This window comes from Passer montanus, unplaced genomic scaffold, assembly GCF_014805655.1.
Source record: "Passer montanus isolate IOZ18808 unplaced genomic scaffold, ASM1480565v1 scaffold61, whole genome shotgun sequence".
Classification (NCBI taxonomy): Eukaryota; Metazoa; Chordata; class Aves; order Passeriformes; family Passeridae; genus Passer; species Passer montanus.
The window spans coordinates 3,330,842-3,346,709 of NW_024371149.1; the positions used below are offsets into that span (position 1 = coordinate 3,330,842).

Below are 15,868 nucleotides of genomic sequence, written 5' to 3' on the forward strand. Positions count from 1 at the left end.
GTTTAGTGGTATTTAAGCAGCAGCCTACCACTGTCTTTCCCAGGAACCCTTGCCCTCACTGCAGCAACAATTCACTGGCTCATGACGTATCTACTGAGCTACCCTAGGTGACAGCCTGGTAAATTAAAATAAACCAGCACCTATGTTCTCTCAGAATTCCAGCCTGCAGGCTGCAGCAATTCAGCAGCTGTTACAGAATAAGCTGACCCATTTTGAGATCACAGATGAGAACTGCTGAGGCCACACAAAAGTCAGGTCTGTTCATCCATCACACCCACTGTAGTCTCTATTTGTACACAATGTATTTTAAAAACTTGAACAATCAATACTAAGAACGTTAAACATTCATATCAACAAGTTTTCTTTCTCATTTAATAATTATCTATTGTAGACTATGGAATTAATCTACAGTCATGCAGAATTTACTCCACAAAAGATGCATGAAAAAGGAAGAAAATCTTAGCTAATCTTAAGAGTTGCAGTGAGCTCTCAAAAACTGTTTTTAAAAACCAAAACTCATTTATTTTATCTACAAATGAAGAATATGAGATCGCTGATTTCAGGCTGTATTTTTAAAAGACAAGCTAACCAACTTAATTGATCTTACAGCTCAATTATACCACTACAAAGACAATAAAATAAAGATGTTATTCTTAGGGTTCATAAATAAGTGTCAGCACATTAATGCTACCATTGGCAGAACAAGAATACATAATTTTATTGAATTAGTTTATTTGTCAGACTGTAATGTCATGAAGAAACTCTGTATAATTGGGTGTAGTCATTTCACTTCAGTAGGATCTCAACTTCACTCTGCTTATACTGATACGTATGTAATATAAACAAAGTCTTCTATAAGTAAATACAATTCAATTCCACAAAGTCTGCTTCTAACTCCTAAAGATGCCTCAGTAAATCAGAGTGGTTTTCTTATAAGAAAAATGGAAAAAAATAAAACTGTGTAGAAGCAAACAAGTTAAATAATTCAGACATTGTTCAGTTAGGCCAGTGAAGATGGAGGAAGAGTGATAGATCCTTAGGAACAGGATCTTGCACAGCAAGGCAAAGGATGAAGAGTGCAGCTATTACACATAAAGGTCTCTTCTTCGCTCACAAGTGAAAAAAACCCTCAGTTAAAAGCAGAACACAAGCACAGCACTTGAAATGAATAACTGCCAGCTTTCAGTACTTTATGGGTACAATACAGCAAAAAATTAAGTGGAGCTGCTGAATATTTTTTTGTGCTTTAACAAAATCACATTATACAAGAGCCACATTTTTACCCTTCAGGTCTTGTGACCATTTTGAATGGCACTCCAGCAACATAAGGTAAATACTCTGGTACATTTTCTACTACAGTTGAGATGATAACAGGCCTAATCCATCCAAATATTATTTTTGCAGCAAGAAAAATAAAACTGTGAAACTCAATGCATGTCAATGAGATCAAATTTTACAAAAGTTTTTTTTGTTCGTTTCTTTTTTTTTACTGGACATATGTACCAATAACAAGATAACCTACAGGCCTACTCTTATGGGTCAGGGTGTAAGTGAATTGCTAATTGAGCAGTCCTAGGATTAGACTTCTCTGTGGGGAATTAATTGCATTGTCCCATATCCTTTCTTTGAAGAAAGCAGCATAATACTTGTTACTGCAAAAGCCACTGAATCACAGTCTGTTCATGTAGTTGACAGTCTGTCCCTTTGAAATCATGCTCAGGATCCTAAAAAAACCACTACTGTACCTCCTGACAAATCAGTCCTTACCTCTGTGCCCTGTTAAAAAGTTTAAGCAAATTCCTGTATCAAATTTCTATTCTGATAAATCACTATTACCTCCATCATATCCATAAGAAAGAGAAAGGTATACTAAGTTTTTACAGGCCTACAATATAAGTTAGCAGTAATCAAAAGTAGAAAATGAGACATACAACCTATTGGACTGAGCACAAATCATTGAAGGACAGAAAAGAATGGTTTCAGGCAACAAACCTGTGGATACAACAAAAAGAATGTGTAAAGAACTTATACCAATATATTTAAACTTTCTGAGGGAAGAATTTCCAGGAATAGTACATGATGAAGCCTGCACGGAGTTCTCAGCTAACAGCAAGATTGTCAATGTTTGTGTTAAGGGGGAAAAAAAAGTATACTTGCAACAGGAAGCATGCCAGAGATGTGCAAGAAACCTCTTTAACTTGGCATTTCAGATTTCCAGGGCAATTAACTCCCCACTGTATCACATCACTTAACATTAATTAATTGCTAAAGATGTAGTTATGTAACTTATTGAGCTGCTAAGGATAAAACAGCTCCCGAGCTCCCAAGGCTTGAGTGGCATGCCAAATTAATATCAGCGAAGCACAGGGATTTACCCTCTCTTCTGAGATTGCCAAATCAAGCACTCATTCTCCTTCCAGTGTCAACCAGTGGGAGCAAATCAAATAAATGTCAGTCAAGCCATCAGCCCACTGCTGCATGGAAAGTTTTATGGGGCAAAATGTTCTGATAAAGTCCTATTGTCATTCTGCACACAAAACATCATCGGGGGGTTCACATCATGGCACCTTGGGAAGCAGGTCCCCTTATTGTGGGTTACTGATATTACTGATACTTTCAGATTTTTGCTGAAAAGGACAAATCCCAGCCTGCACTAATTACTGCATTGCCTAGAAACAGCTTAATTTTCAGGATAAGATAAATTAGGCCATGTGCTAATTAATATCACTCATATATAGCATGTCTTACAAGTTAAAGGTGGCATTGACTCAGGGAAATACAGAATAAAAAACCAATAAAGTTTGAGTTCCCTCATTCAGCATTCAGGTGGACATTAGCTTAGACACAGAATCTAAATTCCTTCGTTGCTTTTGAAAAATTAAAAAATATTACAGCTTCAAAACATGAGGTTATCGTAGCTAAAGAGGCATATGAGCTGAGTCAAGCAGCAGGCAGCTGAAATGCTTACCCAGAAAGCACCAACTGCCACCATTGTTATCATAGCTAAAGAGGCATATGAACTGAGTCAAGCAGGCAGCTGAAATGCTTACCCAGAAAGCACCAACTGCCACCATTTATACAGTGTCTTCTGATTCCATGTGGGTAACTGATGTTTGATTACTCCAGAATACAGAAACAGTTTCTAATAATTTAAATAAATTACAATTTTGGATGGATGCACAGAGGCTGCATATGTACACCAAAGCTCACTCAAACACATGAAGAAGAGAGAGTTTCAAGGTTCTATCTGAATGGATTTAGCAGGAATGTGATGGTACAACTCCTTTTCTGTTTTTCTAAAATATGTCACATCCAAAACCACTTTGAAGATCATCTTCCTACAATGCTATTGATGCTGCTGCCCAGGAGCAAGACCTGAAAAAACAAGTGAATATGGTTCTGGTACATCAAACAGACAAGTCCATGAGACCAGCAGTGAAACCACTCAATTCCACACCAAAGTGATGCACATAAGGACGTTTGTCTTTCACTGCTTAACAGTTACCATCTAACAAAGTCTGTTGTCAAACTGACAATGGTGTAACTGGAACTCTCATTTTTGAGAGGACAGATTTAGGGATCTGGCATTGCAGAATCTGAAAAACAAAGAGCCACAGGCTCTTTGGACGTTTATTTTCTGAGCATCCTGATATTGGCTGAAATTATATTCCCAGGTCTATAAATATACACAGAGTCGTACACAGCTATTTTCCAGCATACAGAAAAAAGCCTCACTATCACCAGCCTCAAAAAGTCAGGTCCTCCAGTCCACTGCTGCATCTTGCATCATCTGTTCCATAACCACATAAACAATGGATGAGCTTCCTTCACAAGCACAAAAAAAGCTTGACAAGTTCCCAGCTTTGTAATCTGGGGGGAAATTTGCTTACATTTTTGCAGAGTTTGTCATTAGAATGAAAAGGTTTTGTTGCCTTTTTTGAACCGTCCACGTAGCTCTGAATAAGGCTTTGAAAATCATACTTACAGCTGTGTAAAAGGTCTGGCAATTTTCTCTAAGACGTTCCAAAAAAATCTGGGCAACTCTCAAATGTTACAAAATTTCTCTGACATCTGTACTGATCAATTTAGGCATTATACCAGTTTCCCAAGATGCATGTTTTAATCCTGATGAGGAAAGGCTGTCTGTCTGTAACAAGCAGGGACACATCACTCTGATGTTCGACACAGACTGGTTCAGAAACACACATGAGTGACAGAACGTGCTTGAGAGAATAAGTAGCTCGGGAAACTGATGCCACCGGTATGCGGCACTGTCTGCTGTGACACTATCAACAGGACATCATCTCTGCCATAGTGGGAATAGCCACTGCTGTATTTCCAGAGAGACAAACTTAAATGACTGTTTTTGTTAGCTCTGAGGCATGTTTTGCTACTCCTTCAGCACATATACATCTCATTAATTAGGAATGATCACACAGAGCATTGAGGTTTAAGAATTCCACTAAATGTTTAAGAAATCCACTTAACTGACTAGCAGCACTTAAATTTTAGTAAGGTATAAATAAGAAAAAAAAACCAGCTGTAAGTCCCAGCTCTTTGTCTGGTTTATCTTCTTTTACAACAGGTTTATCTTCTTTTGCAACAGGTTTGAGAAGCAGGCATGTGCACTTGCAGGACAGCCCATGGCACTGACAGAAGATCACACTGAGAATGCTAGCCCAGCACGGCAGAAACATGTGAGATCTGACACAGAAAGAAGCACACACCCCAGGATTTTTCTTCTGAAGAGAGGGCAAGGCGATTACCCCTAAGTTTATTAAACCATACCAAACAGAAAATGGTTTAGAGACCTTTTTTGTACATTTTCTTAAACGCTGGATTAAACCACTGAAAATATTGGAAACACATGTTTGATGGGGCCACCAAGCCCATATGAGCAGAGCTGCTTAAAGAACGAAAATGAAGCTGCTAAAAGAATATCAAGAGTATGGCCAAAACTAACTCTGAGGAATTTAACATTCTGGTCCAAATGGTTCAGGAAAGCAAAAAACCTACCTCTCTGAGCAAAAAAAAATTACCTATTTCCTTTTGGTCAGAAAGATACAGAGCTAAATATTCTTTGCTTCACTAAGTAGGAGGGAAAAGTTGCTTAGGGGACTTGCTTGCACTTTCTTGGAGTGATAGTCCAGAAAGAGTTTTTGGAGAAAGCTATTTGTTGTGTAAGTGGTTTTACGCACACACTTAAGCAGCACATTTCTAGTTGATGGCATTGTTGATTTCATTAAAAAATGACAGTTCCTGCAAAGTTGTGTCAACATGAAAAATGCAGAGTATGCTTGGGGTGACCCCTCTGATAGCCTTTCCTTTATCTCCATGCCAGTTACGCATGTTCAATACGCTTTAAAGCCTGCTCCTGAGCCAAATTTTGCCTCCTGCTATGCCTCAGTCTAATCTGCTGCAGAGAAGTAATCCAGAAATTCTCACAAGTGAGGAAAAGATTAAATTCATTAGTTATATGCTCATTTATACAGAATAACAGCAGAGTGAGGAGCAAACCACTAAAGGACTGATGGACCCCTGTGTTATGGATCTTTTAGATTACATTCAGTAAGTACTGTTTAACCAAGGGTATTTCTTGGCAAATAGCTATAAACTTCATTTTAAAAGCCTGGAATCAGTTGCAATGAAGCTACTTAGATGTTTACAAGATGACAGCTCATATTATTTATAAAATGCAGCTCTGTGCCTGCAAGTAGATAAATTTTTAATTTTACATATTATTTTTGGATTAAGCATGAAGTGACCCAGTAGACAGATGTGCTTAATATAAATCCAAGGTTTGGCTAATTACACACATAACAAGTAGTAAAAATTTAAAATAGTTCCAAGCCTTTAGAGCATACCACTTTTTATAAACAAGCAGGAATCTGTTCATTTTTCAAAGCTAAATTCTCGTACTTATGAGTTCATTAGAATGCTAAAACGCACAATCCCTTTAGATTAACAGAACAAGTTAATCATAATGGAAAAATGAAAATTTGGATTAATTTACAAGTGCTTGAAATAGAGGCTGATATTCAGAAAAGTGCCATACTTCCCTGATGTGAATTCAAAAGTTCAACATAATTTAGTGTATTATTCTCTCTTAATGTTATCCCTCATTTAAAAGTCATTCCAATCAACACTTTATTTACTCTTAATAAAGACGTACTCTAGTTCAAAGCCAAACTTCTTTAAAGTATCTAATGACAGGATGTAAGCTTTTCTCAAAAATATTGTACAGCTCCAAAATTGAAAGGTTACAATTAGATGGCAAGATGTAATGCAGAAAGAAAAAGGAAGTTATGATGCTTTTGTCAGGTGTCATTACACAAACATTATTGTGAATTCCCAAGAGTTATCTATATGAAAGCTTCCCAAAAATTATATTTTACATTTTTCCCTTTACCTGCCAGTCCTACCAATTCAAGTTGAAATGTGTCAACTTCCAAGCTCACATTGCATCAGCAATAATAAAACTTCTGTAATGAGAATTTCACTATTCTACCAAGGATTAAAAAATAACAGAACACAGGTTTCTCTAGCTGCTAAGTTAGATTCACAGCAGTACTAGAATTGCTAGAATAAAAATAAGCTTTTAAGAAATAGGAAAAAAACCAGGAGCATCCATTCTGAGGATGAAGATTGTGGCATTCTTTGTAAGTTCTTCCAGAAAAACAAAAATGAAAATGTGTTGTTTGTTGCCAAGGTCATGTAGTTTAAAATCCAAGCTATAAAATTCTATCAAGTTGAACTTGAAATCCAGCACTTCTGTTAGAAAGATAAAACATCAAAGACTATTTGTTGCAGTTCTAACCTCAGCACTCCAAAAGCAAAAGAAATGCTGATAAAAATCTCACAAATACAGCCTGGTCACCAATACTTGCCCTCTCTGCATGTGTAAGCTATTTGCTTTACATACTTTAAAGTCATGAGCCCTATTAAAAGACTCAGAAGTTTTTTCCTTTCTAGATCAATGTCTGTTGTTAGATGGGCACAGGCTTAACTAAAATTACGGAAGGAAGCTGAGTAGTAGTAAAACACTGTCTCTATGAATCTGAATTTAGTTTGTTGGCAGAACCCTAAAATAATACATTATTTATGAACTGCATGCAGTTACATGTATGCATATTTTATAGATTTAATATAATGGATCCAATCATCTGGAGAGATTGCAAGAGCTCAGATTAAAGCAAGATGTCACATATCATATTAGATATAAAGCCAAAATTTAATGAGACAAGTAAAGGTCAGAGAAGCACACTCCAGACTCCAGTTTCAATTTGATACCCCTACACTTCTTGTTCTTAAGCACGCATCACAACTTCAAACATACAGCAAACTAAAAGTTAGTATAAAGGGATAATTCTAATGCCAAGCAAACAGCAAAGTTAAACTTAGGTTTCTATTCCAGAAATTAAAGGATTGCAATTCAGTCATCATCTCTAGTCCTCATTTTCCAAAGTATTATCAAGGAATTTTTAGTGACTGATGCCTGATCAATTGAAATTTGATCCTAAGTTATCAACATGGCTTCTTGGTGGGTTAAGAAAAAAATTTAAAAAACCAAAAACAACTGCATCTAATAGTAATATAGCACCATTAGAAGTACATTACCTGCATTTTACTGATCACCTGGATTCCATCTGTTTTCTGTATTGTATTGCAGTCAGGAAAGCCCTTTTCTTACTCCTTTTACCCTCTTCCCATTGTTTACATTCTGTCCCTATTTTTCCGCTGAGTACTAAAGTCTCAAACAAAAAGATGCTTCAACAAGAGTTGTTTTTAAGGCCTTATAAGTACTCAATCTGTCGTGGTTAGCTATCTTTATTTGCAGGTGAACAAATTAACATGCAAGAAGGATTAGAGTTGACAAGGAAAGCAGATTGGTAAGGGAGAAACAAGAATGGGACAGTGAGGGAATACAGAATCAGAGCAACAGTGGGATTTTTATACAGTTTTTCTCTCTCCATATTACTTATTACCTCTTCTCTCAGTTTTGTCATTTCTCTCACATTCTGTCTCCACTTTCTTCACTTCTTTTCGTCACCATTACTCTCTTAATATGAATTAGTATTTCAAAAGCATAATTTGCTGTTAATTTAATCTCATTAAGGAATGACTAAACTGTTGTCTCATTTATTTTATCTTTTCCATTTTTATGCCTGCTACTGTCATTTCAGGAATATATCAATCAGTTCCCCCCTGCCCCTTTCACATCATGAGTCAAGCCATGATTATAATGATTCCCTAACTCTTTCCAGGATCAGTTCAAAGAACTTTAATATTACAGAAAACCTAACCATAACAAGCTTTAGCACTGCCCTTCAATACTTTTACATTGTTCTTTGTACTCTCTTTCACCATTTGCAGGTATTTTTAAGAAATATTATTGTACTTATAAAAATGCTTATATAACACCATTTTGAAGAGCGTTATATTTCTGAGTTTCAGCCCCTTGGTCATTTATCTTCCATCCTCTCAATGTTTACTCCAACAGTCTTCTGTATTTCTTCTGCAACATAATTTTTCTTGTGCTCTTTCCTTTTACAGAGCTTTTCCCTCTAATGTATGGTGTGACCCTGCTTCCACATTTCATTTCCTGGAAATATGACTTCTCCATTGTACCTTAGAAGCATTTCTACAAAAAAAACCCCAACTTTTCTACTGAGCCTCCTGTGTCCAGACCTTTCTCTTTTTCTGACCCTGCTGAGATACCCTGTCCACATAAAGTCTGCTTTGGGCAGTTGACAGGGCCAACCTTCAGCTTTCTGATTTTCACAATGCTCTCTGACTATTGTTCAGTCCTGCAGAGTGCCACATGCTCTCCTGCTCTGCTGCAAGACAACACTGAAAAAATACAGAGATTCCCTTTTGTACCCTACCAGCCAAATTCCTCCTTCTCGGCTACACTTCACATCTTTCCTTTCTGTTAACATGCTGGAAAAAAAATAAAATCTAACTCTGTTCTTCACAGCTTAACTGTAATTCTGGTTAATTCTTTGTAAACTTCTAAAATCTTTGCTTCCTTTATAGTTTATGCTGCTTTAAATTTTAGTTCCAAACACCATGATTTAAGCTTCATTTTCTTCCCAGTTTTCTTCATAGTTCAGAACTTCTTCCTATTGGCTCTTTCTGTGATTACCATCTCAAATTTTTCACACATGACAAAACAGTATTTCTAAGACTTTTTTTCTTAAAGAAATTGGCTTACCCTGCTGAGAAACAGAGAGAGCATTTCTTGAGTAGATGATATTACCTTTGCAGGTACAAAGGAAACATCCAAAATATATGAGCACATGTAGCAGATGATGATGTGCTCATACACCATGAGCAGATGATCACCACATGATCACCGTACACCATGTAAGCAAGCATCTGACAGGTTCATTTTCCCTTTTTAAACGCATTATATACTCTAAAGTTTCTCCACCCATTGCCAGTTGGTATTTTTGTTTCAACATAGTGTTTTCTGACCTTTAAAGAGCATCTACCTAGCTGAAACAAACAATTCCATAACCTTGAGCTGCTTCCTAAGTTCTTCCTTTTTTTTTTTTTTTTTTGCACTTTTCCTATTACAGTCCTCTTTCCACTGAGAACTTAACTTCTAAAAAAGCAATGTGTCAGACTTCAGGGCCCATTTGTTCATTTTCAACCATTCTACTCAGTAGCATTTCATTGTAGTCAGGCTTTCAAGGACGCCTTTCTTTAACATGTCATTATTTCTGACCAACTTTTAAACAGTTGGAATAAACTCTTCTAGGTTTTAGCACTCATTTTATAGCACACTTTTTCAAGCTTTTCCCATAATGTTGAGAAATTAGTAAGAGCTGTATTCTTAGGATTTCTTCCCCACATCTTCTCACAGAGAATCCACATTCACCCTAAGTGTACCTTAGCACTCTGAACTTATTTATTGGTCCTTTATTTCTCAGTCACCAGATAAGCTTCCTAAAATAGTGTTCCTTTCTCCCATTACTTTCAACAAATTAATTGCTCTCTCTAAGGTTACTTAAAAAAAAATTCTCTCCAATAAGCCAATGAATATTGCTGCAAAAATTCTTCCGGAATTTAATTTTATTTAATTTTTTGTTTACATTTCAACTACTTTTTTCCTATCCTTGCTTTTTTTTTTTACTTCTCTAAAGCTTACAGAATAACAGCTCCTTTCAAGATTTCCAAAATTCACTTTTTTTCCTCTTTCTCACTCTCCCATCTCTCTTTTCAAAGTCCTTTAGTGATGTTATGTTATTCATGCACAACTGTTTAAGTTTCAATCGTATTTAAAACAGAAACTAGGAGATGACAAACCTTCTGGAGACAAATACAATTCCAGATGGCAACTGGAGCTGAATGAGGCTCCCAGCTCCGAGCCAAGATAAAGGAAAAGTTCACTGACAAAACCTGATCAGTGTAAGAAAGGCACATTGCCATAGAAATAACTACATTTCACTGGTTTAAATTTGATCTATTTCCTCGACTCTATATGGGTTCTGTGTACTTCATAATATTATTGAACAATATCTGGACTGATAGATTAATGACAGTTAAAGAATGAAACATAGTTTACTAATAAATTAGCTAATGCCACAGAGGTCACTTCAAGGAGAGATGGAATTAAAATTCTGGGCTCTTTCAGCACTTCAAAGTTTAGACTCTGAGTTTCTATCACATACATTCGCTTCTAACCTCCCCAAAATAAATGCAGCAACAGAAGCAGAATTTCATGTCTCTCAACTAATAAACAGTTCCAGAACTCCCTCCAAAAGGTTCACCTCTAATCAGCTGTCATGAAAAGGCACCACCTTTACACCATTACCATATGTCAAGCAACAGTGATATCTAACAGAAAATTATTCCAATAACTTGAGCTCCATTGATCAAGAGATTTTTCAAAAATATCGGATGCAAAAAATTGTCTTGACCCCATGGTTAAAAAAAAAAAATCTCAGAAAGCTGACTATATTTTAAAAACATAACCATTTCAGAATGCCAACACTATATACATTAAAACATATGCAACTTTTTTTTTTTAAATCCAAAATATTTTCAAGACATTTGTGGGTTCTGAAAACTTTAGTAAGGAAGCAACAACTGTTTTGTAGAAAGGAGCAGTAATTATGACAATAATTTTTTCCTTTTTATGGGGAAGCAAAGCAGGGAACAACCTTTATTATAATATAATTTTATTTCTTCCAAATGTGCATTTAATGTTATCTGGCAGTCAGTTTTAACTACATAGGGCGCCTCAAAGTTAATATGCCAAGATCATTAACAAGAAGATCCTAAGTGCCATTTGTGTATTTTTCAATAGAATTTTTACATCTCTCACAATATGAAAATATGCACACAGGTATGCTTGAAAGTGTTGTGACAAAAAGCATACTTATGGAAAACCTAATATACCTGAAACTAAATTCATCATTACTGTTGTTCATCATACCCATAGCCAGAAACATTACCGTTGTATAAAAGAGAGTTTTACGTTTCAGTCTTTTATGGACAAACTTTGAAGTTCTTACAGGATAAATGTGGTTAGAATCACAGAACAATGCAGGCTAGACAGGATCTCTGCAGTTCTCCAGTCCAACACACCAGTCAAAGCAGAGACAGCCTCACATTTAGATTTGCCTGACCAAAGGACTCATCCTGGTACATTATGAAAATCTCCAAGCACAGAGACTCAATAACTTCACTGTTTAACTACTGTCATTGTGACTTTTCTCACTGTAAGATTGCTAACTGCAACTAGCGACCTTGTCCTCCTCTTCTCCTTCCAGCACACATGTTTGACAAAAGCTTTTTACTCTTGGTACACTGGAGGTGTAGCTATAACCTTTGCAGAACACTTGGGAAAAGACTAAAGAGCACAACTACAAAAGAAGTCACATACAACACTACCAGCACAGGCTGAGCAACAGAATCACAAGTAGCCACTCTGCAGTGCTCGTGATGAAACAGACAACACAGAGCAGATTCAAACACAACACTTGAAATTATCAATAATTCTTTGCTAAGGAAGAACAAACCTGGGCCACTTTAACGGAATTTTGAGTGGAGCCACCAGCATGATATTCTACTTTGAACTTTTTCACAAGTTCTTCAAATCTGTCAAGAAAAAGTAGAGAAAAAAATTAAACTCTGCAATTCTTTTCCCCCAAAACAAGTAATGAAGATTAGAAGTAGATGACATCACATTACTTGAAAACAAGAAATTCACATAGATCGAGTGTTACACATAATGCAAGCAGGAAACATTCATTTAGAGTTTGTCTAAACCACAATACAAAGTATGACATCAAACTGAACTCTTCACCTAAAAGTTGTGAGTGGAGTAAACAACCGGGGTGGGAAAATTATCTGGAGCAGAAGCTCAACTGCAAACTGTTAGAACTGAACTGTTAGATTGGTAAAATATATGGTTGAAGAAAAATTACATAAATAAAGATATTCAGATGCTTATTCCACCTCATTAAATTTTATATTCTGTTTCTAGCTTAAGAGAGACGATTGAGGCGATCTGGTGCCTAGTTCAAAATTAACTTAACCCAAACAATAGTGCTATAATTTAAGATTTCATATGAAACAGTACATTTTGACAGATGAAGAACTTTGATGAACAAATCCAGCAGTATGTGAGAAAATTTAATAACAGAAAAGGTGTCTCCAGGTGAACTTTCAAACCCTTCAAGCCATCTTACTATGAAAATACAGAATTCTCTATCAACATTCAGGAGTATATTAGGTTTGAATACTAAAACAAATATTTGAACTTTTAACAGAAGTATCTACCCTCATATTTCAGATCACACTTTCTAGTTAAGACGCAGTGTTCTTTGTGTAGGATATGTGTTACAGCTCTGATCAGAGGATACAACCACTCAAGAACAGTCTTCTCTCTGGTCACAGGCTCTAGAAAAGGGAACTGGAATGATGGAGTAATGGAGACTGCAGGGAGGCTGTGCACAAATAGTGCATCACGCCTTTAAATTCCAAACACATTTCAAAATGAGTGGATTAAACAGCAGGATTAGCAACCTCAGAGGATGTCAGACTCAGAAGTACTCCTGCAAGCCAGTCAAAATGCTTACTGTAAACTTTGTTTGCAGATATGAGGTTCAAAATTACCTCCATTACCCTAATTTTAATAGCATGTATTTGCTTTTATTATTAACTTTTCACGCAACAAATTAAGCTTGCCCAGTTAGATGTATTCCAATATATTTTATTGTGTTTAGCTTTGTTTTAAGGTGTGACACATCTTTATTTCAATCACAGTGCAAGTTGAATGCTATCTACCATTCCTACCCTTTCTCTCCTCCTCACAACTCCAATCTTCTTACATTATGTGAACAAGAGCTTTGGGGATAGATTTGTCAAATAGCAACTTGTTTTTTTAAAAGGTTTTTATTTTCAATACCATCTTATTAATAAGAGCATTTTTCTTTTTGCAGTACTTTCCATTTTAAGTGTTTGAGTAATGAGCTACTTACCCCTAGCGAACTACCAACGGGCAGACAATTAGAAAGAATCAAGAACTAAATTACTACATATGCTTTTCACAGTTATCCACACTACTAATTATCCACCAGTTCTAAGTCAAGCAATTGAAACCTTAAATGATAGCAAGTAGCTGAAAGTGGGAAAAAAAATAACAAAACCCAACAGGTCTCTTAACAATTGTTTTTCAAGCAAAGACAAACCATTATGAACCAATTAAGAATTATGGCAACATTTTTTCTTCAATTTAACTGACATTTTGCCTTTCCACTCAATTTGAGTAGGTACTGGGCAAGTCACATGGTTATTTTTGTATTCTTGTATATCTATAAGCATGCAAGTTGATACTTCAACTCTTTTACCTAAAGGAAATTCAAGACGTTTCCATGTCCACATTATTTAATGGCATGTTAAACCTTGTAAACACAGTATAGTTCAGTTGAGCACCTATATAAGTAGCTCTGTGTCTAGGAAAGTATGTGTTCAAATAATTATCTTGTAGTTCAAATGAAGAATAAAATACACACCATTTGAATTTGGAGGAAAAAAAATTGGAAATTGCCAAAAAATACCATCTGTATTATAAAAACTTCAAGGTGACAGCTATGCAATCTAATAAGTAATCTGAACAAATTACTTTACAATTACTTAATACAGCAAGACAAATGATGGTTAAACTACTTAAAATTTAACACAAAAACACATATGTCCTTTTCTTCATGGTGAATTTAACATCTCTAAATATGTGTTACATAAAATATAATGAGTTTATACAGCTGCAACTAAAGTAAATTTTGCTGGTCATTTTCCATGACACGTCAGAAGGACAATATAAATTCTGTTGGTTTAATCTATAGGAGCCTGAATTGCATCAGAATTGAATGACCTCAAAATTCAGCATGCTCATAGTTTTTTATCTCCAGATGAACAGTCAGACGGACATTTTTCCGAATGTCAGCAGATGGCACAGGCAGCGTGGGAACACAGACTTTGTCACTGTGTGCTGCCTGCCTGACCTGCAAAGGGAAGACTCATTCCTGCACGCCTCAGAACCACGGAGCTTGCTTTTAGAAAACCCTCCCCTTGAAAGAAGCAAGTCCAACTGCAGAAACTGCTCCACAGCTCAGGAATGCTGAACAGAGCTGCTGTGTGTCCTTCAGAACTAAGCTGTTATCACACTTAGGATAATTCAAGAAAATTAGAATCTTATGAGCATAACAGAATATTATTTTTGCTTTATGCTCCATAATTGCTGGTTTTTCTGAGTATTTCTAAGGCTGTTCTGTATCTGAGAACCGTGACCCTTTTTCTGACCTCACAACATACCATTACCTCAAATAACAGAATAATAAATCCCACAATCGGCACCATATAAAGGGCCTCTATTTTTAGTACCATGAATTTGTCCACCACATTAAAGCATATTTTAACAAAAAAAGTTTGCATTTGCAGCAGCATATGTTTTCAGCTGTGGTACTGATGATCACCTCTAGCACTGACCAAAGAGGATATGTTAATGTTTTGCTCAGTTACAGTAAAGGCAATAACACTTCTGTCAGTTGCTTTTTTTTCCCTTCTTCAAAAGAGAATGTACTCCTAATTGAACTTGATACTGAAAGGTGAGGCTGTTCACTGGCCTCACTTTTGACAGAATTAATGGTTATTTTAAAAAAAATTATAAGGTGGTAGTAGAAGAAGTTATTACACAAAAGAACACAAACAAGAATGAGAATATAATCTGCCCTTTTTTTTAACAAATACACCTCCTTACTTTACAGGAGGTGGAAGCTGATTTTTAGAAGGCACAGACTCTTCTAACATATGCCATGCCATTACCTCAAACTGGAGACAGCTGTTAGAGTTTCTCCCAGTAAATATCACTGCTGACAATTGCACCACCCTGTTTGACTCTGAGACCATTCATAACCCGAGCATCACTAGTCACTTTCTCTGTGTGCTCTTACTAAACTATGTGTAAACCTTACACTATTCCTTCTCATAGCACCTCTTTAAAAAGCATGATTTACTATACTGTAGAGAAAATGCATTTGCTGTAATATCTAATCCCTTCAGACACCTGCAAAGATCATCCGTGCCAGCTCCCCCTCTGACCAGCTCTTGCCTCTCACAGCCCCAGCTCTCTCACAGCCCCTTCTCAGTCAATGCAAGCAGAAGTCACTTCTCTACATTTTCAAGGCCCTGCAGTGCCATGCACTGAACACACCATCCTTCATTCGGTACATTCACATTTACAACAGCCTCCGGGCACAAAGCTGTCAACAAAAATAGCTTTTCTCTCACTAACCCATGATATCATCCAATGTCCAGTTACTAGAATTTTCTGTGACTATTAGCAAAACTACTTTAA

At 36.3% G+C, this 15,868-nt stretch overlaps 1 protein-coding gene across 2 annotated transcripts in view; it reads right to left on the reverse strand.

Moving 5' to 3' along the window:
* Positions 1 to 15,868, reverse strand: part of ADK (adenosine kinase) — a 267,350-nt gene that overhangs the window by 184,885 nt on the left and 66,597 nt on the right. For both annotated transcript variants that reach the window (XM_039727315.1, XM_039727316.1), the window contains exon 4: positions 12,030 to 12,108. In XM_039727315.1, coding sequence (XP_039583249.1) covers positions 12,030 to 12,108 — 79 coding nt within the window. The remainder of the gene's footprint in view (positions 1 to 12,029; positions 12,109 to 15,868) is intronic.